We start from the raw sequence: 21,335 nt of genomic DNA, 5'->3' as shown, positions 1-21,335 counted from the left end.
TGAAGGTGGTGTTGATGGTGCGATGCAGTTCGGGTGCGATGGCTGCGGAGGCTCTGTGGTAGATGTGCAGGGGCAGGGGGCAGTGGGTTCCTGCAGTGCTTTCTGTATTGATTGCCTGGATGTTTGGTCAGTAAACTGCAAAGACTGCCAGCCTGGGGTGGGCGCATGCTACTGTGTGTTTCTGACCCCTGCTTTCTCCGCTGCCTGCCTGTTCAGCAAGGTTGGACTTGCCTGTTTAACTGACCCATTCATCTCTTACATCCGCTGTAGGTCCTTATGATTGTCCTCGGACCTCCTTTTCTGTCCACATGATGTAAATGGGCGTGGTGGGTGGCCGGGCTCTCAGAGTCTTGGGGCCTCAGCCCTGGAAGGCTTCACCCAGTGACTGATGCCACATTCTGTACTCACACAGTTAAAGCGGACTAAACACTTACTTTATTCGTGAACGCTGCCTGCTTGCTTTATACCTTTTTCTGCTAGTGCCAAGGTTTATTCAGGTGAACGCATGCTATACGTGTACTTTATGAGATAAATAAAGTAAAAACAAAGCTGCCAAGGATTCAGATTGCTTGATGTGTGATATTTTTTATAATTTCAGAGTAATTATGAGTGACATTTAACGACTATGAGTGACACTTACTCGCAAGCAGTATAATGTCACCCACACTTAGTAGTAGCATGGCACAGTCCACAGCCTAGGTCGGACACCTGTTGCTGGGTGGGCAGCAGATAAACAATAAATTAAAGAGAGATTCCTTGCCTTAGCCAGCCTGAGCCTCCCTGCCTGGCAACCAATAAAACTAATGACATGATCAGATCATGATCAATTGCCAGAGTCTGTCCAGGTTCTCTGCCATGTGGGACCCGAGGCAGGCCGACTACTGGATGTGGGAGGGGCCCCAGCAGGGATCTTCTCCCTGTACAGTCCTGCAATGAGGCCCCTCTTTTACTGCAGTTTATACTGACCCAGTTTTTGGCACGTATTTAGATGCTTTGTTTTGCGGCTGGACTTTCACATCTGTTTGATACATTGATTTGAGCAGGGGTTGCCTTTACATTAAGTAGGTGGCTGTGTGCTTTTGTATTTTGGTCTTCAAATTTCTGAAGTTCGGTTAGTTTACTATGCTACCAGGATATTTCCATTTTCCACCTCATAATATATTGCGAATCCTATACCTGCCGTGGTACACTAGCGCCACCTTGTGGCGTTTAGAAAACAGCACTGGAGCTCAGCTTTAATGTCATCATCTCTCCCAGCAAAGCGAGAAAGAACTCGCCAGAGCCCATTCTTTTTATGGTACCTATCGAACTCCATCATTGTGGGACTGGGGCCTCCACCTATCAGCGCAGTGGAAGGTTGAAAGGTCAGACACCCCCTATGAGCGCACATCTCGTGAAATATTTGCCCGCCCCCTTATTCATAGGTCATGCAAATGTCATATATTGTGCTAATGTATTCACTTCTGTGGACCTACATATTTAGGTACAAAGCTGCATTATATTGTATGACTGGTAGAGACTGCCAAGAGAGGGCTATGAGGTGGGGCTCCTACAGTAGGGGGAGGGGGGTGGAATAGGGGGGGGGGATGGGGCAGAAGGGGGCGCTGCCCCAGGGAAGGAGGGTTCAGAGTTCCAGGGCATGTGATGTAAGTGCCAGCTAGAGTGGGGTAGCAGGTAGGCTGGGCGAATTTGTGCCGTAGGATTGCACTAAGAGGTATATTCTCACAACGTGTTCTGTAACCATCTCATAACATCATAACATTTAAACCCCTCTGCAGGTGAAAGGTGGCCTGGTCCTGAACATCATCTGTGCCTTTGCTGCTGGGGTGGCCGGGGTGGTGTACCTGGTCACCATCGTCTTCCATGCCTTGGCATTACTGCTAGTGCGCTGCACGCCGCAGCGCCCAAAGTGTGACACTTCAAAGCACCATGTTTTCGTGAGTCTATTGCTATATTTAACAGTTTTACTCCACTCTCTTCTGTTCTTTTTGTCATGATTACCATTCTCTGTCCCTGCTGTTTTCTCCCCCTCTCTCTCTTCTCTCTGTCCTTTCATCGTATTCTACTCCCAAATCTAACTTAGATATAATCTATTCAGCACCGAAACACGTCAGGGTACTTGTAGTTCATCAAAGGGAGAGATGGGCCAGAAGGCAGGCAGGGAGGGAACCAAACAAAAACAGATATATGGGAGCTTTTTATTTGCTCCAGAGACAAAAAAGTTCGAATCAGAGGAGAAAATGACTCGTGAAGGTGGGAGTTTAAAAGGATTCACTTGAAAGAAAGACATTCAGAGAAAACTTGGTAGGAAAGAACAAGGTAAAGTTTAGAAGGAATGTAGTAGACAGGCCTGGAAGAGGTGAAAATAAAAGTAGGACAGAAAGCTGTAGGGTGAAGGAAAAGATTTGGGATGGAATGAAAGGAGAAGGAGAGAAACAATGAGTGAACAGGTGTAGGCAGTACCAGTAGATGGTCAATGGGGCAGTAGAGGTGAAGTGGGGTTCATACCAAGTGGGCTGTGTTAGTGTACTTCTGTTGTTAAGGGCTTGCATTTCTGCTCTTAAGTGCTTGTATTTCTGTTCTTAAGTGCTTGTGTTACAGCATGTGGGCCCGATTCACAGAATGAATTTAAGACTCAATCCTAAACTTACTACTATTTTGGTATTCACAGAATGAACTTACTACTTTTGGCATTCACAGAAGTTAGGATTTTGTCTTAAGTTTGTCTTAAGACAAACTTAAGACAGACTTAAGACAGACTTAAGACAGACTTAAGAGAAAATCCTAACTTCTGTGAATACCAAAAGTAGTAAGTTCATTCTGTGAATGCCAAAAGTAGTAAGTGCATTCTGTGAATACCAAAATAGTAGTAAGTTCATAGGTCTCTCACTGATTTCGTTACCACTCATGACTTACTACCCCTCCATCAATCAGGATTCCGCACAGGTTTCTCCACGGAGACAACCTTGCTAGGCGTTACAGAAAACATCCGTCTAATGCTGGACCGGGGAGAAACGGTAGCTTTGCTGCTGCTCGACCTCAGTGCAGCATTTGACACTGTGTCACATTCTGTCCTTGCACAAACACTCCATTCCAATGGCATCCGGGGCGCAGCCTGTAACTGGATTAAATCCCTGCTGGAACAGCGTACATTCCAAGTCTTCTCCCAATCCGCTTGCTCCGATACTATGACTTTTAAACATGGAGTACCTCAGGGCTCCATTTTGAGCCCGCTGCTCTTTAACATTTATATGAGCCCGCTGGCCAAAATGGTAGAAGAGACTGGGTTACTTATGTTCTCCTACACTGATGACTCTCAGCTCATCTTCTCTTTATCATCTTCGGAGTCTGAGAACCCCTCTGCATTAAAACTCGGCTTAAGTAAGATTGCTTAGTGGATGAGAAAAAATGTTCTCAAGCTCAACGGTGAGAAGACTGAGCTACTTGTCCTAGGTAAGAACAAAGAACTTTGGGGACCCCAACATTGGCCAGATGATATGGGTACCCTCCCGGTTCCAGCCAAATCAGCCCGCAACCTAGGTGTCATCATTGATGAGTCCCTTAATCTTAATCAGCAAGCTGCGAAGACTTCAGCCACCTGCTTTGCGATACTAAAGTGGTTAAAAAAAATTTGCTGGATGCTGCCCAAACATACTCAGAAAACAGTCATCAATGCCTTAATAACCTCCAGACTTGATTATGGTAACGTGCTATACTTGGGGGCCAATAAGGCTACAACCCGCCGTTTACAGACAGTGCAAAATGCAGCCGCGAGATTACTGTGGAAAATTCCCATCTCCACACCAACCTCCAAGTACATTCGGGAACTGCACTGGCTGAAAATTGAGAATCGGGTGAAGTTTAAATCCCTATGTTTTATGCATAAGATCTCTACTAACAATGCCCCCAAATATTTACAAAATCTTGTAAATCCCCACCGCCCATCAAGAACTCTTTGATCAGCCACGGCTAACCACTTTGTGATTCCAAAAATCAGGCTGACACGAATGGGCGGCAAATCATTTTCATATCTTGGACCCTCACTTTGGAACACTCTTCCGTTGACACTACGGAATGAAATCAACTACATGAAATTCAGAAAAGCCTTAAAAACCTGGCTGTTTAACATCTAAAGACCTGAATCAATCAAATCACTGGATCATGAGCGCCGGGAAACCCTTTGTTGGGTAGCTGTTGCGCTATACAAATGAACTAAATAAATAAATAAATAAATAAAAATTGAGTCTTAAGTTCATTCTGTGAATCGGGCCCCCTGTTTTTACCAAGATGCGCCTCACTGACAAGGCCCTGTGAAGCCATCTGTAGTCGATGACATGACCTAGCACATTTGGAGAGACTGCTGGAGTGTAAAAGGAGTGAGTTCCAGGCAGTTCTCCCCACCAATAATGCGACAGATGAGATACAAATTGAGAATACGTTTCTTAGTGTAATTAGAGCAATTTGCTGTTGATTAGTAGCATTATTTCAAACATTTCTGTCTCCTTCAGTTTACTTTATTCTCTACCCTACCTGTTGGTGTTTAAAATGGTAAGCAGTCCAAAAATCGCACAATCAGCCATGCCAGAAAACCTGTTGAAAGGATGTAGTCATTGAAATTTGAGCCTTGTAAATTTCACATGCTGCAGCGGATGTGCGCAGCCCGTCCGCGCCCCTCCGCACCGGAATTGGACCAGGGGCCAGAACCCCTTCTGGTTTGAATCCCGATCAACAAATCCAATACACGGCGGAAGAAATAAAAAATCTGGCATAGGGTAGATGTTGACATAGGCTCCTTGTCATGCAAAAACCTCAATAAGAATCTGAGACAGTTTGAGGTTGACCTACAACAGAGGGAAAAACTGCTTTTCATACTGATGAACTGCCGATCTCTAGTTAAACACAAATTTGAGATCAGCTCATCATGACACATGAGGGGAATTAGCACCGCGTGGGCGTTCCACGGCGGTTATGACGTGCTCAGCTCGTCATGAGCACAGCTCCATGACGAGCTGAGCTCGTCATGAGCCTCGAAGAGGCTAAGAATAAAAGGCCTGATGCTATGTTTCTCACTGTAACATGGCTCAATGAAAGCTCCACCCTTTACATACCGGACACACTTTCAGAAGGTTATGGAATAGCAAGACAGGACCAAGTAGGGCAAAGAGGGGGAAAAATAGCAATAGTCTACAAATTCCCTATGAAATGCTGAATTAATGAAGCTAATCTTGAACAGTGCGAGGCGTTCTCCTTTTCTCTCTCAGTAACAGAAAAGGACACCATGGCTGGATTTCTTATCTACCGCCCACCTGGCCCCACCACTCAGTTCCCCGGGAGCCTGGTAGAAAGAGTAATATACACAGCAATACACCATAATAAACTTCTTGTCTTAGGTGGCCTGAATATACACTTTGACGAATGTGAAAATCCTGAAGCGCAAGCTGTGTGTAACGACCTCAGGATGTTTAACCTAGCACAAAAGGTTAGTTCGCAAACACATCGAGCTGGCCACATCCTAGACCCAATCTTTACCAATGTAAAAGATCTCGAAGTAGGGGTACCTCTACCAGTCCCATGGTCTGACCACCGTATAATCCCTTTCCTGATTCCAATACAGAGCTCAATGGCGAGAAAGTCCAAAAAGATAGTCACCCGTTGGAAATGGGCCAACTTTAACACTTATATATTCACACAGGCACTAAAAAACAAAGGGGCATATTACCAACAACTAGCGATAATTTTTGTCTCTAACTTGTTTAGAGACAAAAATTATCGCCGCACATCGGCGATTTTTATCGCAGATAAACCTTGCTATTAACAAGGTTTATCGCAAATGCGATAAAAAACGGCCGAAATGCATGAATATCGCTGAAAAGTCAGCGATATTCATGCATTATCGAGCAAATGCTCTTAGCCATGTTATCCACCTCCCATTGGATAACATGGCTAAGAACTGCTCAGGGGCAGGTGTTAGCTTTTGGAGATATTCCCGCTTAGCGCGAATATCTCCAAAAGTTGGTAATAGGAGATAGCGATGTTAGCGACTGTTTTCAGTCTCTAACATCTTGGCACGCCCACTTTGCATCTCATTAGTGATAAATATCACTGACATGCAAAGTGGGGCCCAAGATGGTCGCTATCTCCTACTAGCTGTCGCTAACTGGTGTTAGCAACAGCTTGGTAATAGGGAGATAATTTTATCTCCGCTTTCTTGGCTTTTAAAGCCAAAAAAGCGGAGATAAACCCCCTTGATAATATGCCCCAAAGTACCTGATTTGGATAAGGGCATAAAAGTTGCCAATGAGCAATTGGGAGCTTGGATAATAGAAGCTCTGAACGAAGTAGCACCATGGACCATAACTAATACCAAGAGGACAAAAACAATGGCCCCCTGGTTTAATGAGACATTAACGGAAGCAAAACAAAAATGGAAACAGAACGCAGATGGCGTAAAAAATACTGCACCAAAAGCAAGGAGGAGTATAAAACAGAACTTAAGTACTACCACACGGTAATTAAAGAAGTTCGCAGTGCATTTTATACTGAAACAATAGAAAAGGCTAGAAACTCTTCCAAATAAATGTTTACCATTCTAAAATCCCTACATTCAGCTGAAAATATAACCGAACTGCATATCTCCACAGAGGAGTCATGCAATAAAATCGCTGAATTTTTCGCAGATAAAGTAGCTAAGATCTATGACACATTCCCTGCAGAAGCTTAACTGGGAAGAAGTAGCGACTGCACTATGGCCACAATATTTAAGGGAGAAGAGTTTAAATGAGTTTAAATGAATTAAAAAAGTTGAGAAAACTAGTGAATGGAATAAGATCTGGAGCCCTGAAGGACCCAGCTCGTCCAGAATTGTTGATGCAGGGAGCGGAATGTATTTTACCCATAATATCTGAATTAATCACCCGTTTCTTCTAGTTGGGAGAAGTTCCATATGAATGGAAACAAGCTATGGTCCGCCCTCTTAGAAAAAAGCCCCATATTGACCATTCAGTACTTGAGAGCCTGCGCCCTATCTCACTGCTAACTTTTTTTTCGCAAAAATAGCAGAAAAGGCTGTGAACATTCAGCTGACCAACCATTTCAACAGAAATAATCTGTTGCACCCCTCACAATCAGGTTTTCGAGCTGCTCATTCTACAGAGACAGCCCTCCTCCTGGCTATGTAAACCCTAAGACAGCAAGCGGATGAAGGCCACACAGCTGCTCTGATCTTGCTGGACCTCAGTGGGGCATTTGACACCGTATCACATGGCCTCTTCCTCCAAAGACTAGAAACAAGTGGAATTAGGGGCATGGCGCAGCAATGGATGATGTCCTTCCTGTCGCCGCGAGGTTTCCAGGTCACACAAGGCGCGCATACTTCCAAAATCTTTCCCCTGCTCCAGGGAGTGCCCCGGGGCTCAACAGAGGTAGACATACTCTACAGGCTACAACATCAGTCCTGTCGGTCAGATTACAGAGACCATAGAGGTTCAGAGAAAGTTGCCTTACTCCAGTTTCACAGGATAGAGTCTTAGGGGCTGATTACGATGGCGGGCGGACTTGGTGCAAAAGGGACCGCCCGCCACAGGTGCGGCAGTTCCGCAAAACAAATTAGGATGCGCCTGCAACACTGGCGGGCGCATCCTGTATGTTTACATTGTGGCGGGTGGCAGCACCCGCCACAATGTAAAAATACATGTTTCACATTTGCATGTACAACATGGCAGGCACTGTGTGGTGCCTGCCACCTTGTACATGCAAATGTAGGGGGGTACCACAGGTACCCCCCACGTGCAGCACCCTAACCCCCACCCCCCTGGGGGCCCAGAACGGGCCGCCGAAGGCATTTTCCGCCTGTCTTTTTACAGCAGAAACTCCGCCGCAAAAGACAGGCATCCAAATACATCCAAAGGCATCCAAATACCCACGGCGGTGCCTGCACGGCACCGCCTCCATTGACCCCCGGTACCTGGTCCCGCAAGGCAGGCTATACCGGCCCGCCTTGCGGGACCACAGCGGATGGTCTTTCCGTCCACCGCGGTCCCTTTTCCCTTCCCACCGCCATCCTAATATTGCAGTGGGAATTTTAAGGGTGATGGCGGTGAATCCGCGACCGCTGGCCTGGCAGTCGCAGATTCACCACCATCGTAATCGGCCCCATTGGTAGCAGAGTGACTTAAATAACAGTTAAATAATAATATATATATATATATATATAATAATAATATCACTTAAATAACAGTTGTCAAATTTATATTTGAAAATTCGATCATCTGTCCCCAAACTTAAGCTTGTTAGTTTATGAAAATTCATACATTTTGCTATAACGTTAACTGTTTTGGAAAAATAAACAACTGCCCAAAACTCATGCCCATTATTTTCTTGAGAAAAGCACTGCAAATGTCCTGAGGGGTTGGCTTTTCCTTTTTATCAAATCCATGGTTTTGCCCGTGCACCAGCTTGTCATTTTCATCAAGTGCTCACATGTACCACTGCCACATACGGATGGATTCTGCATGACTGTCTAGCATCACAGTTCCATGCCTCGAGTCTCCATGCTGTGCTGCCAATAACCAGCTTAATGCCAAGGTCAGCATTGTGCCGAGGGTGGCTTTCATCATGGCATGGCTGCCTTCAGTATCCCAGAATAAGCAACAATAGGCCGATGCCAGCAATGCACCAGAACTTTATAAAGAACCCAGCGTTCCAGGTTCAGCTCTCTGGACCACAACTCCACCACATGAACAGTCTAAATGACAGAACAGTGCCTCTTTGGAGGACTGTTTGTGTTTAACCCCAGACATGCGCGAGGGGCGGATTCGCAGTCCTAGGCTTGATCCCCTTCACAAGATGTAGTGCATTAATTACGGGGCTGATTCACAGAACAAACTTAAGACAAAATCCTAAACTTACTACTTTTGGTATTCACAGAAGTTAGGATTTTGTCTTAAAACCGACTTAAGACAGACTTAAGACAAACTTAAGACAGAATCTTAACTTAAGTCTGTCTTAAGTCTGTCTTAAGACAAAATCCTAACTTCTGAGAATACCAAAAGTAGTACGTTTAGGATTTTGTCTTAAGTTAGTTTTGTGAATCGGGCCCTATGTCTATAACCTGCCTTAAAGAAAGTCTTAAAAATATAAATACAACAATTTAATAGTATGTATTTGCATTTGTTGACATCAGGCGAGATCTGAATCAAATAAAATTTGAATTAGTCTGTCAATTAGTGCATCAGTGCTTTAAACATTATAAATTGGGCAAGTTTGATTGGTTAAGCTGGACTGCCAGCCCATTAGACTGTGAATTTATTTTTCTGTTCTCTGGAACTGTGTATCATCTCTCCATGTCTTCTGACGCTCACGGTGATGGTAGAAGACTGGTAGCGCTGCATCCTCTTAGGCAAGCTGCCCTTGTTGGGCTGTGAATTAAATTAATCCTTTTGGGGTGTTTTTTATCCTAGGAAAGGACAAAACCCACCAAAGATTGAAGCCTGGAAATCCACAGATTTCATTATGTTTAAAGTATTATTTTCAGGTTGGATTCATGAAAGCATATTTAATCTGGTTTAAATTCAATCTTTCTGCTTCTGCGTCTCCTCTCTATGCTTAGATTAAGACCCTCGTATCTCAGATTGGCTGATGTGGTTTCCAATTTGCTGTCGGTATCAAAAGAAAATTCATTGATTTCGTTTTGGTACCACACCCAAATATTGAAATCCATTTTTTGTCATGAGAGAAATGTAGATTCCACATTTTCCACATGTAACTAATATGACCGTCTGAAATGACAAATGACTTCCAGTCCCCTGGATTGCCTCAGGCCATTGATTCAGTTTGTAACTCTAAAGCAACTTCGCTCCCAAATCTTGCTTGTTAATCGCACTGGGGGCGAATTTAAGACAAAATCCTAACTTAAGTCTGTGTTAAGTCTGTCTTAAGACAAAATTAAGACAAAATCCTAACTTCTGTGAATACCAAAAGTAGTACGTTTAGGATTTTGTCTTAAGTTAGTTCTGTGAATCGGGCCCAATGTTTCTTATTTGCACAGTGTTTACTATATTGAAAACGTTTCCCGTAAATCAATTAATATTCAAAGCTGTATAGTGTCTGGTATGTATTTAAAAGTGGGGGTTCTGTTTGGATGAAAGTTGGTATTAGATTTAGGAATAAATTGTGTTCACTGTATATGTTTAAATTAGAGACGCAGTTAGTTAATGTTAGAGACAGGATAAGGTTTAGTTTAAAGATTAGTGATTGGCTTAAGTAGTTTTAACATAAATCATTCAAACTAATATTATTTGAGTAGAAATGCGAATAACATTTGAAACCACCATTTTGGTTCGAACAGTGTGCTAGATGTACTAACATATTTTGCGGTGCAAAGGCTCTGGTGTGGAAAAGAGGTTTTTCCGTTGCACAAATCTCATTTGAGGATTTGGTAAACTTTTAGAGACTCCTAAAATAGGATTCTGAATAGTTACCAACTGGCGGTTTGGAAGGGTCTTGTTGTGGGCAACCCTTCAATATTCCAGGCCAGGCTCTTGTGCCCCTTGTGGGATGAGCTCAGCTACTGTCACATGGACTGTATGATGATGCTGTTGTTTTGCTCCTCTTTAACGCAGCATTGAAAGAGGGTCATGACTATGATGTTACACATTGCATTGTTTAACTTCTCAGTAGCTTTCAATTAGGAAAACTGATCGTGTTTCCAGTTACATACCATTATTATTTTATTCGACAATCCAAAGGAGGGGATGTTTCTCTCTCCTCTTCCCTACCGTCCATCGATGTTGTACTTTTGCTATTCTCCCCATCCCAGTGCATCCATCACTTGTTAGATTTATTTCTGTCTGTCTCCTCCATCTCGTTATCCTCTTTCCCTCCACATCAATAAATGTTATTCTCTTTTCTTTGGTCCATTTTTCCTTCACAGGCCTTTACTCTAGGCATCTTCCTGCTGTTTCTCTTCTTCAGCATGCTGCAGCTGTGCGTGTCCATCTCCGCCTCTGCATTCGGGTGCAAAACCCTGCGACAGAAAGACCTTGATCCAGAGGTAAGACAAATGCAGGCATGGAATGCAGGCATGGTATACAACATAGGGCATGCAGAGATAGAGTTGGATTTGATTTCAATACTCAACTCATAGCATGTTACGACGACATAGACTCTGGCCTGCTAAGGGAGTGACATTCATATTGAAGATAGCTTACAGCTCTACAAGGCCCTGCATTTAGCAGTTCCCTGCGTTGCAAATGTTCATAGTGTAGCATAACATAACTGAGTGAGATAGAGAGCACTTGCAAACAAAAGGCCTAATTACTAGTTTGGAGGTCCATCGGACCGCCAAACAAGTGACGGTAGTGCGGTCAGGGGCCACTGCACCGGCAGTCCAACTGCCTTTTTTACAACTATGTCGGTCGGACCACCCAAAATCGCCTCAACCACCAGAGATTCGCGATCCCAGCTGATGGCACATCGGTCAGTGGCTCCAATATGCTTGGTGATGCCGTTGCAGCACAGCCAACCATATATGGAGTTTCCTCACCGCTACAGTTTTCATGGTGGTGAGGCCGCCATGAAAACTGTGGCAGCGAGGAAACAAAGGGGGCCCTACAGGGCCCCTTTTTGCCTCAGGGCCATAGGATGCATGCAGGGGGGCACATGATGTGCCCCCTGTTTGCATGCACCCCCTTTACTTCACAGAATGAACTATACAGTCCATGCCGTGCAGGAACAGAACGTGGCACTCCCACTGCAATGCCTTTTTAATAGGCACTGCTGTTTGAACACCAAAGGAACACCCGCCAGACCACGAGGTAACTCGTAATCTGGCGGCCGGGGGTGAGATTTGGTGCTGTGGTAGCATGTGCCACGCCAGTGTCAATAATACAAAACTGTTAGAACTGGGGGTCTCTAGTCGGCAGAGGTAGGTACCACTGTCCAAATAGGGACCCTTGCTTCTAGTCAGGGTAAGGAAGAAACACTCTTTAGATAACCTCATTTCACCCCCTTGGTAGCTTGGCACAAGCAGTCAGGCTTATCCAAAAGCAATGTGTAAAGTATTTGTACCAACACTCACAGTAACACAGTGAAAACACCACAAACTGACTCCACAACAGTTTAGAAAAATAAAGGTATTTAATCTAAACTACACAAGACCAAAACGACAAAAAAAATCCAACATACACAGTTCAAGAATATGGTTGCAAAAAGAGTTCTTAAGGTTGCGATAAAATAGTCCACAGTTGCGTGAAAAGTTCACAGTTGCCTCACGTTTATCCAACAGTACCTTTTAAATGCGACAAAGTTCCAAAGCAGAAGCTGGTGCGGTGGAAAACAAGCGATGCGTTGCTCCTGAGACCCTGGCGATGCGACAACCCCGCAGCAGCAGCGGGCGTGCTGCGACGAATCCGGTCTGTATGGGGAGGAAGGCGGACTCGTATGGATTCCGGTGCGTAGGTTCCGTAGGAAGTTTTCTCTCGCAAAGGCACGATGCGATGATGTTTGGAGTTGCGATGATCTCCGGGGCGACGATGCACGGACCAGCGTTGATCTCTCTCTCGCAGCTCCTCGATGCGATGGCTTCTGCGACGACACTCGCAGCGACGTGATGCGGTCCGCAAGCAAGCGTTGCGGCGATCTCACCCAGCGACGACAGGCTCTGCGACGACACTCGCAGCAATGGTAATCTTCCCGCACCGGTCTGGTGCGTCCAGCAAACGATGGATGCGATGGCTCTGGCAGGGGCAACAGGCGCTGCAATGATCTCGGCCTTCGTAGCGGCGGGAATTTCCTTGCACCGTCGGGGATGCACTCCGCAAGCTTGGTTTCCAGCTTCCCAGCACAGGTACAACTTCCAGAGGCACCACGACTGGGCCACACACTCCAGGAAGGACAGAACTCCCTCAGTAGAGTTCAGGGAAGCTGGGGGTGCAGTCCTTTTGTTCCTGGGACTTCATAACAGGGAGCCAGCTCTTTCTCAGGCCCTTGGTGATTCCTTCAAGCAAGGGGACACAGCACAAAGCAAAGTCATTCCCCTCTCCTTGGCAGTAAAGCAACAGCAGGGCAATACAGCAGAGCAACAGCAGGACTGTCTTCCTTCTTCAGTTTCAGCTTTCTCCTTGGCAGAGGTTCCTTCTTTATTCCAGGATGATCTAATTTTCTGTTGTCAGGGGTCCTGTACTTATACCCCTAAAAGTCTTTGTTCTCTTTGTGCAAGTGGGACCTGAGCCCAGTCTGAACCAGTTCTGGGTGTTCCTTGACCACTTTGTTTTCCTGGCTTCTCCTTTCCTTTCAGAGTGAGGGGCAGGGTCGGCAGCCGCCCAGCAGGAGGTGGAGCCAGCATTGTGAAAGGCAGGCACAGCACTATTCAGGCCCAGGTGCTATCTCCTCACACCACTCAAGTTGCAAATGCAGTCTTTCAGCCTAGGGCTGACTCAGCCAGCCTTCCGGGGAATCCCCAGCCTCTGTCACTATCAAACTAGACAGTCAATTCACAAGCAGGCCAAGGCACACAGAAAGGTCAGACAAGAGAACAGCAACTTTCTAAAAGTGCTGTTCTCAAACACATGATTTAAAAACAACCTTTCCTAAAAGATGTGTAATTAAATTCTGAGTTCACGGATACTAGACTTTTATGTCCTATCTTGTTCCTATGGGAAGATATGCTGGTAGCCACTGTAGCCAACATCCCCCATGATAGCCAATGGAGCAAGATAGCCTTGCAGCAGTGAAAAACGAAAATGGCTGTAATTCCCTACCAGAGCATGTCACCTGCACAAGTACATGCTCTACCTTTCACATACACTGCACCCATCCCAAGGGGGTACCTTGGGCCTTCCATAGGGGTGACCAATGTGCACAGAAAGGGAAGGGTTAGGCCTGGTCAGTGGGGGCACTGACCAGGAGGACATGGCAGTTCACAGGCTGCTAAATATAACAAAAGAGGGGAGTTGAGAGACAAAATGGATTCGTTCTCCCTTTGCAAGCTTAGTTAAACAAAAAGAATCCACGAGTAAAAAGTGTTTTGGTGATCCCTACAATGGTGGGGAGCACTTAGTGTTCTTTAAATACCCCTCACACACCAAAAGGACCCTTGGTGTCATGCTTCATCACTGGGGTCTTCGCACCCCTCTACGGGATGCGGCGTGCTACTTACCAGAGACTACGCGGGAGCACTTTCACTTTTTGACTATGTGTGGTGTGTGTGAGGTATTTGTGTAGTTTATGTGAGTGGTGAGTTCTGAAAAGTGAGGTTTTACAAAGTACCTGGTGCGTAGGTTTGACAAAAAACTTTAATGTGCCCTCGTGCTGGTACTGTTAAAAGGGTGATAATGAGGTAATTAGTATGTCAATGTACAGTACCTGTGCGGTGTCGACATGTTTCGAAGCTAGGTTTCTTCTTCAGGACAGGTTGCACAGGTCCCCACCTTACTCACGTCTTTCAAAAAATAGTTTTTCGAAAAAGCAAAGAAGGGCTTACATGTGCCTACTCTCTATTCCAGTCGTATCTACGTTGAGAGACTTGCTGTAGAGGTACTATTTTGCATCATGAGCCTTCAAGACGTTGGGGTATTAGTGCTAATTACACCAACTGCAGGACAATGCCACCGTCTTCCTCCCCCAGAGCCTCGCACGGGGAGGAAGATGGTGGCATTTTCCTGCAGTCGGTGTAAAACAGAAAGCTGGCTTACAGAATGCTCCTCCCACAACATAGTATTGGCCCTGCCCTCAGACTATAACATTTTTAGACTGGAACGACTCGAGGAAAAGGGGGAGAGGGGTCTGGCAATTATAATAAAAAGTGTATACAAATGCACCACCGAGACCTTCCCGGATAAAGTTGCGAATGTCTCCAATTTGCATTATCTTTGTCACCCAACCACACCTTTTCAGGGCTTCTAATTTATACCCCCCTGCCCCTTATAGTGAGTTCCTAGAAAGCCTTTTGGACTCACTTGCCAGCCTAACTTTAAAGAAAGCTAACATAACCATAATAGGAGATCTAAACCGACACGTAGAGAACCACAACCTTCCTAGTTTTAAAAAGAATGCTTGCAGATCTTGAAGCTTTCTAACTCTCTCAATTGGTATTGGGTGTCACACACTCCAAGGGACATACACTAGACCAAGTTATCTCAAGTGACTCGAACCTCACAGTCGGATCCTCAATACCAGTCCCCTGGTCAGACCATTGATATATATCTTTCTATAATCGGAAAAAAGGGAGCGCTCAGCAGGGAGCATCCCGGAAACACGAGACAAAGAAAAGGTGCTGGGCTAAGCTCAACGCCCGAGGAGTGGGGTAATACCGTAGAGCACGGGTACTCATAGTACGGCCCGCGGGCCAGGGGCGGCCCGGCAAGCCTTCCCTGGCGGCCCGCGGACCTTGCAGACATGTACCCTTGTTTAAATTTTTTTTTTTTACAGTGTCAGCAAAAACCCCTGCGGCAGCGCGACTCAGACTACTGCTCTGTGGGGGCCGGGCGATTCCCTTCGTAGTCAGAGTGGGGCTGCAGGGGGGCTAAGAGGTGACAAAGCCTCATTAACATACGAAGTGTCTTTTGAAGACGTGTGAAGTGCTCCGGGGAGGCTGTATTTGTGGGTGTGCCTGCCCAGAAGCTGTCTCAGCCCGGGCACAAACGGGCAAGGTGGAGGGAGGGAGACAGGGAGGGAAGGAGAGTGAGGGAGAGTGATGACAGGAGAGTGATGGCAGGAGAGTGATGGCAGGAGAGTGAGGGCGAGGGAGAGGTAGAGCGAGGGAAGGAGAGAGTGAGGACGGGGGAGAGGGAGCGAGAGCAAGGGAAGGAGAGAGTGAGGGAAGGAGAGAGTGAGGGAAGGAGAGGGAGGGAGAGTGAGGGCAGGAGAGTGAGGGCGAGGGAGAGGTAGAGCGAGGGAAGGAGAGAGTGAGGACGAGGGAGAGGGAGGACGAGGGAGAGGGAGGGAGAGCAAGGGAAGGAGAGAGTGAGGGAAGGAGAGAGTGAGGGAAGGAGAGTGAGGGAGGGAGAGGGCAGGAGAATGAGGGAAGGAGAGAGCGAGGGAAGGAGAGAGTGAGGGAGAGGGAGGTCGAGGGAGAGGGAGGACGAGGGAGAGGGAGGGAGAGCAAGGGAAGGAGAGAGCGAGGGAAGGAGAGAGTGAGGGAAGGAGAGGGAGGGAGAGGGCAGGAGAATGAGGGAAGGAGAGAGCGAGGGAAGGAGAGAGTGAAGGAGAGTGAGGACGAGGGAGAGGGAGGACGAGGGAGAGGGAGGGAGAGCAAGGGAAGGAGAGAGTGAGGGAAGGAGAGAGTGAGGGAAGGAGAGTGAGGGAGGGAGAGGGCAGGAGAATGAGGGAAGGAGAGAGCGAGGGAAGGAGAGAGTGAGGGAGAGGGAGGTCGAGGGAGAGGGAGGACGAGGGAGAGGGAGGACGAGGGAGAGGGAGGGAGAGCAAGGGAAGGAGAGAGCGAGGGAAGGAGAGAGCGAGGGAGGGAGAGAGCGAGGGAAGGAGAGGGTGAGGGAGAGGGAGGTCGAGGGAGAGGGAGGACGAGGAGAGGGAGGGAGAGCAAGGGAAAGAGAGAGCGAGGGAAGGAGAGAGCGAGGGAGGGAGAGAGCGAGGGAAGGAGAGAGTGAGGGAGAGGGAGGTCGAGGGAGAGGGAGGACGAGGGAGAGGGAGGGGGAGAGCAAGGGAAGGAGAGAGCGAGGGAAGGAGAGAGCGAGGAAGGGAGAGAGTGAGGGAGGGAGAGAGCAAGGGAGGGAGAGAGAGAGAGAGTGAGGGAGGGAGAGTGAGGGAGGGAGAGGGAGAGTGAGGGAAGGAGAACGCGAGGGAAGGAGAGCGAGGGAAGGAGAGCGAGGAAGGGAGATTGAGGGAAGAAGAGAGTGAGGGAGAGTGAGGGAAGGAGGGAGAGGGAAGGAGGGGGATGGAAGGAGGGGGAGGGAAGGAGGGGGAGGAAGGAGAGAGCGAGGGAAGGAGAGAGCGAGGGAAGGAGAGAGCGAGGGAAGGAGAGCGAGGGAAGGAGAGCGTGGGAGGGCGAGGGAGGGAGGGTGAGGGAGGGAGAGTGAGGGAGGAGAGAGTGAGGGAGGAGAGAGTGAGGGAAGGAGAGAGTGAGGGCGAGGGGGAGGGAGGGCGAGGGGAGGAGAGAGTGAGTGAGGGAAGGAGAGAGGGAGGGAAGGAGAGAGGGAGCGAAGGAGAGAGGGAGGGAGAGTGAAGGAGGGAGAGGGAAGGAGAGTGAGGGAAGGAGAGTGATAGGGAAGGAGAGCGAGGGAGGGAGAGCGAGGGAGGGAGAGCGAGGGAGAGCGAGGGAGAGCGAGGGAGAGGGAGAGAAGGGAGGGAGAGGGAGGGAGGAGAGCGAGGGAGGATAGAGTGAGGGAGGAGAGAGTGAGGGAAGGAGAGAGGGAGGGAATGAGAGAGTGAGGGAAGGAGAGAGTGAGGGCGAGGAGAGAGGGAGGGCGAGGGGAGAGGGAGGGCGAGGGAAGGAGAGAGCGAGGGAAGGAGAGAGTGAGGGAAGGAGAGAGTGAGGGAAGGAGAGAGTGAGGGAAGGAGAGTGAGGGAGGGAGGGAGAGGGAAGGAGTAAGAGGGATGGAGAGTAAGGGAGCCCGCCAAGAGTGAGGGAGCCCGCTAAGAGTGAGGGAGCCCGCTAAGAGTGAGGGAACCCGCTAAGAGCGAGGGAGCCCGCTAAGAGCGAGGGAACCCGCTAAGAGTGAGGGAGCCCGCTAAGAGTGAGGGAGGGAGACAGAGTGAGGGAGGGAGACAGAGTGAGGGAGGGAGACATAGTGAGGGAGGGAGACATAGTGAGGGAGGGAGACATAGTGAGGGAGGGAGACATAGTGAGGGAGGGAGACAGAGTGAGGGAGGGAGACAGAGTGAGGGAGGGAGAGAGAGGGAGACGAGGGAAAGAGGGAAAGGGAAGGAGGGAAAGGGAAGGAGGGAGAGGGAAGGAGAGAGCGAGACAGAGGGAAGGAAGGAGAGAGGGAGACAGAGGGAAGGAGGGAGAGGGAAACAGAGTGAGGGAGAGCGAAACTGAGGGAGAGGGAGACAGAGTGAGGGAGAGGGAAACTGAGGGAGAGGGAAACAGAGTGAGAGAGAGGGAAACTGAGGGAGAGGGAAACAGAGTGAGAGAGAGGGAAACAGAGTGAGGGAGAGGAAAACTGAGGGAGAGGGAAACAGAGTATGAGAGAGGGAAACTGAGGGAGAGGTAAACAGAGTGAGGGAGAGGAAAACTGAGGGAGAGGAAAACAGAGTGAGGGAGAGGAAGACAGAGATGGAGAGGTAGACAGAGATGGAGAGGTAGACAGAGATGGAGAGGGAGATATAGAGAGTGAGACATTCAGAGTGAGTGAGACAGAGGGAGAGAGGGAGTGAGCAAGACAGAGGGAGAGAAAGAGTGAGACAGAGGGAGAGAGGGAGTGAGACAGAGGGAGAGAGGGAGCGATACAGTCAGAGTGAGGGAGACAGATGGAGACAGAGAGACAGAGGGAGAGAGTGAACCCAGGCAATAGTATTTATAATTCCATTGCATAGCCATGTGGTGCCTACGACACTACCACTGAAATGGGTAAACCAAGTGCAAGACAGATGAGGGCCGCCCAGGAATCAGAGGAACCCTCTGGGCCCGATTCACAGAATGAACTTAAGACTCAATCCTAAACTTACTACTATTTTGGTATTCAAATTTAAGACAGACTTAAGACAGACTTAAGACAGACTTAAGACAAAATCCTAACTTCTGTGAATACCAAAAGTAGTAAGTTCATTCTGTGAATGCCAAAAGTAGTAAGTGCATTCTGTGAATACCAAAATAGTAGTAAATTTAGGATTGAGTCTTAAGTTCAGTCTGTGAATCGGGCCCTCTGAGTTTTTGTATGAATCGGCCTGCCTGAACTGCCTTCCCTCTGAGGATTTATAGACACAGACTGCCTCCTTGGAGTTTGTTCTTCCTCATTTATTCCACAGATGTGACTGCTTAGTTTTCCCTATCAATGCATAGCTGGAGATACATCAGAGTGACGGTCCAGTGATGTGTCTGGGAACTGACGGTGCAAAATGGCGGATCCCGAACGGAGCCACCATTTTGTTGTTTCTTGTCCTCTGCCTTAGTCCATTGGACTTCATCCTTTCGACCCTCAGACATTGCTCCTCGGCTGGAAGGCCTTATCTCTTTCTCCTCCCCCTAGGCCCAGTCTCTACTGTCACCAATCTCTTCTCCCTCCCTTCCCTCTCTCTACCCCCTTGGAGGTCCTATTTCTCCGTTCATTCTGTTGAAAAGTAATATACAATAGTTTTTAGCCTAATCGTTGTGAAAATGGAACCCTGAGTGAATTTACTATTTTGCATAGTTACAACTCTAACCACTAGTATATGTAGTTACATTGTACTTGATATCACTATTTTGTGATTCTGAGCTTTCCTATTTGCATCTCTTTCCTGATTGACTCTACAACATATACATTTCCTTTTCTGCTATCTGTATCTCTTCATTGTGGGGCTCTTCAACGTGCTGACTCCCTCCTGTTGTCCTCCCTGACCCTTGCCTTTCGTGGATCCTGCCTTTTTCTGGATCGCTAATTTACCCTGGTATTGAATGTGTTATTTTTCTGTAATTAATGCGATTTTTATTTTGCTGTATGTTCCCCCCTGTTGACCTGCCAGTTCCAACCCGCCTTCTAGCCTCCTGTCCCTTGTTGTTCTTTGACTAAGCAATCCTTCTCCCCTTGTTGGGGAAAGATCCAATATTCTTAGTCTGAGAGAGTCCACAGCATCAAGGGAATCACGCACAGCTGAGGCATGGTATGCGCCCCTTACCAAAGCGCTCCCTCTCCCCTTGTTGGGGAAGGATCCAGGTGGTAGGCCTTGGAGTCTCAGAGACCCTCCTGAGAGAGTCAACTGCGTAAAGGGAGCCTCATGCAGCGGAGATGTGGGAACGATACCACTTCACCTGGGATCACGGCTTACCGGACCTTGGACAAGGTTTCCAATTCTGGAAAACCTTACTGAAGGAATGCCATTCCCTGGACAAGGAACTAGAATTCCTGAAATCTATGAAAACCTGGTTGTTTAGGCAGTACCTCTAGTTATGTACTTTATTCTGTCTGCATCCTGTCTCTCAGCGCTGGAAAGCCCTTGGGCAGGTATGCGCTCTAAAAGTCTAAATTAATAATAATAATAATAATAATGAAATACATTTGCTGACTTCAGTTTTGAAAAATAATTTTGCTACTAGTTGGAAAAACACCTTTCAGAAGTGAAGGTACATGAGGGCACGTGCTCAACAATTTTTAGCAGTCTACACGGAGATTCAGCCCATTTGTGACTGCTATAATGACTTCTGCCATGTACCAACCCTATTGTGCGAGTCGGTAACTTATTTCGGACTCGCAAAAAAGGTTTGCGCGTTGCCATTGAGAACTGGCATGCCAAAGCCATCCCTTCCTAATAGCGAGTCACAGGGTGATGCATGATTGTTTTGCGACCGGAATGTGGTTGCAAAACAATCACAGTTTACTGCCCTCTTCAAGAAGGTGGGAAGCCAGCCACAGGATGGTGTCCCCAGGGGACCTCTTCCTCAGGGTGAGCAGGCAGTAGTCCCACAGACCACTGCCTACTCTTAAAAAGGAATCTTTTAATTTTTCTTTACTTAATGCATCCTGTTTTCCTTTAAGGAATGAAGCAAAAAAGTGCTTCATTTAAAAAGCAATCACAGAAATGATGGGCTGCTGACCTCAGCAGGCCACCATCCCTATGATTACAGCTCATTCCTAATGGATTGCAAACTGCCATCCTCATGAATATTAATGAGGTAGGGCATTTGCGACACCATTGGGAATTGCTACATGTGCCTGCGACATTTTGGAACATTTAATTTTGAGATTCGCAAATGGCAAGTCGCTAAAAACCGCAATATGCGACTCGCAAAATGAAATGGTCGTACATGTGGCCCAAAATGTTCAAAATCAATTACTGATTCAGCAAAGGTGTTCTACTCCTAAAATGTAACACATAGTATAAATCTCAAGCAGCATGTCTTTAATAAATGTTTTAAGTGTTCAAAAGCAATACTAGTAATTTCAGCTTGAAAATAAGTGGTGAATGTAATGACAGTCTTTTATTGATGGATATCTAGGCTCCCAATGAAAAGTGTTGCTTGTAGAGTCTGGAATAAAAGTAAACTCTGTTACTTCTTCATGTAAATTCTCCTGGTTTGGCCTTTTTCGAAACGTTTTAAATATTCTTATGGAATTTTGAAAACGATGGGGGCCTTTTATCATCGGGAATTGCTATATTTATTATATTTTGCTTTGTTTTTTGCAATTTTAGTGAACCCGATTATCATTACGACTTGGATTAAGGATTGAGGGCACACTTATCAA

General features: G+C 47.1%; 1 protein-coding gene across 3 annotated transcripts in view; it reads left to right on the top strand.

Annotated features, from left to right (window-relative positions):
- Positions 1-21,335, top strand: part of LOC147735033 (ciliary neurotrophic factor-like) — a 550,327-nt gene that overhangs the window by 506,464 nt on the left and 22,528 nt on the right. For all 3 annotated transcript variants that reach the window (XR_015307550.1, XM_086953133.1, XM_086953131.1), the window contains exons 5-6: positions 1,779-1,937; positions 10,931-11,050. Coding sequence is in view for 2 of the 3 variants with exons in the window: in XM_086953133.1 (XP_086809259.1) it covers positions 1,779-1,937; positions 10,931-11,050 (279 nt within the window). In the remaining variant the exon portion in view is untranslated. The remainder of the gene's footprint in view (positions 1-1,778; positions 1,938-10,930; positions 11,051-21,335) is intronic.

The sequence above is a fragment of the Lissotriton vulgaris genome, chromosome 1_2 (assembly GCF_964263255.1).
Source record: "Lissotriton vulgaris chromosome 1_2, aLisVul1.2, whole genome shotgun sequence".
Lineage (NCBI taxonomy): Eukaryota > Metazoa > Chordata > Amphibia > Caudata > Salamandridae > Lissotriton > Lissotriton vulgaris.
This window is presented reverse-complemented; position numbering and strand designations above follow the sequence as displayed.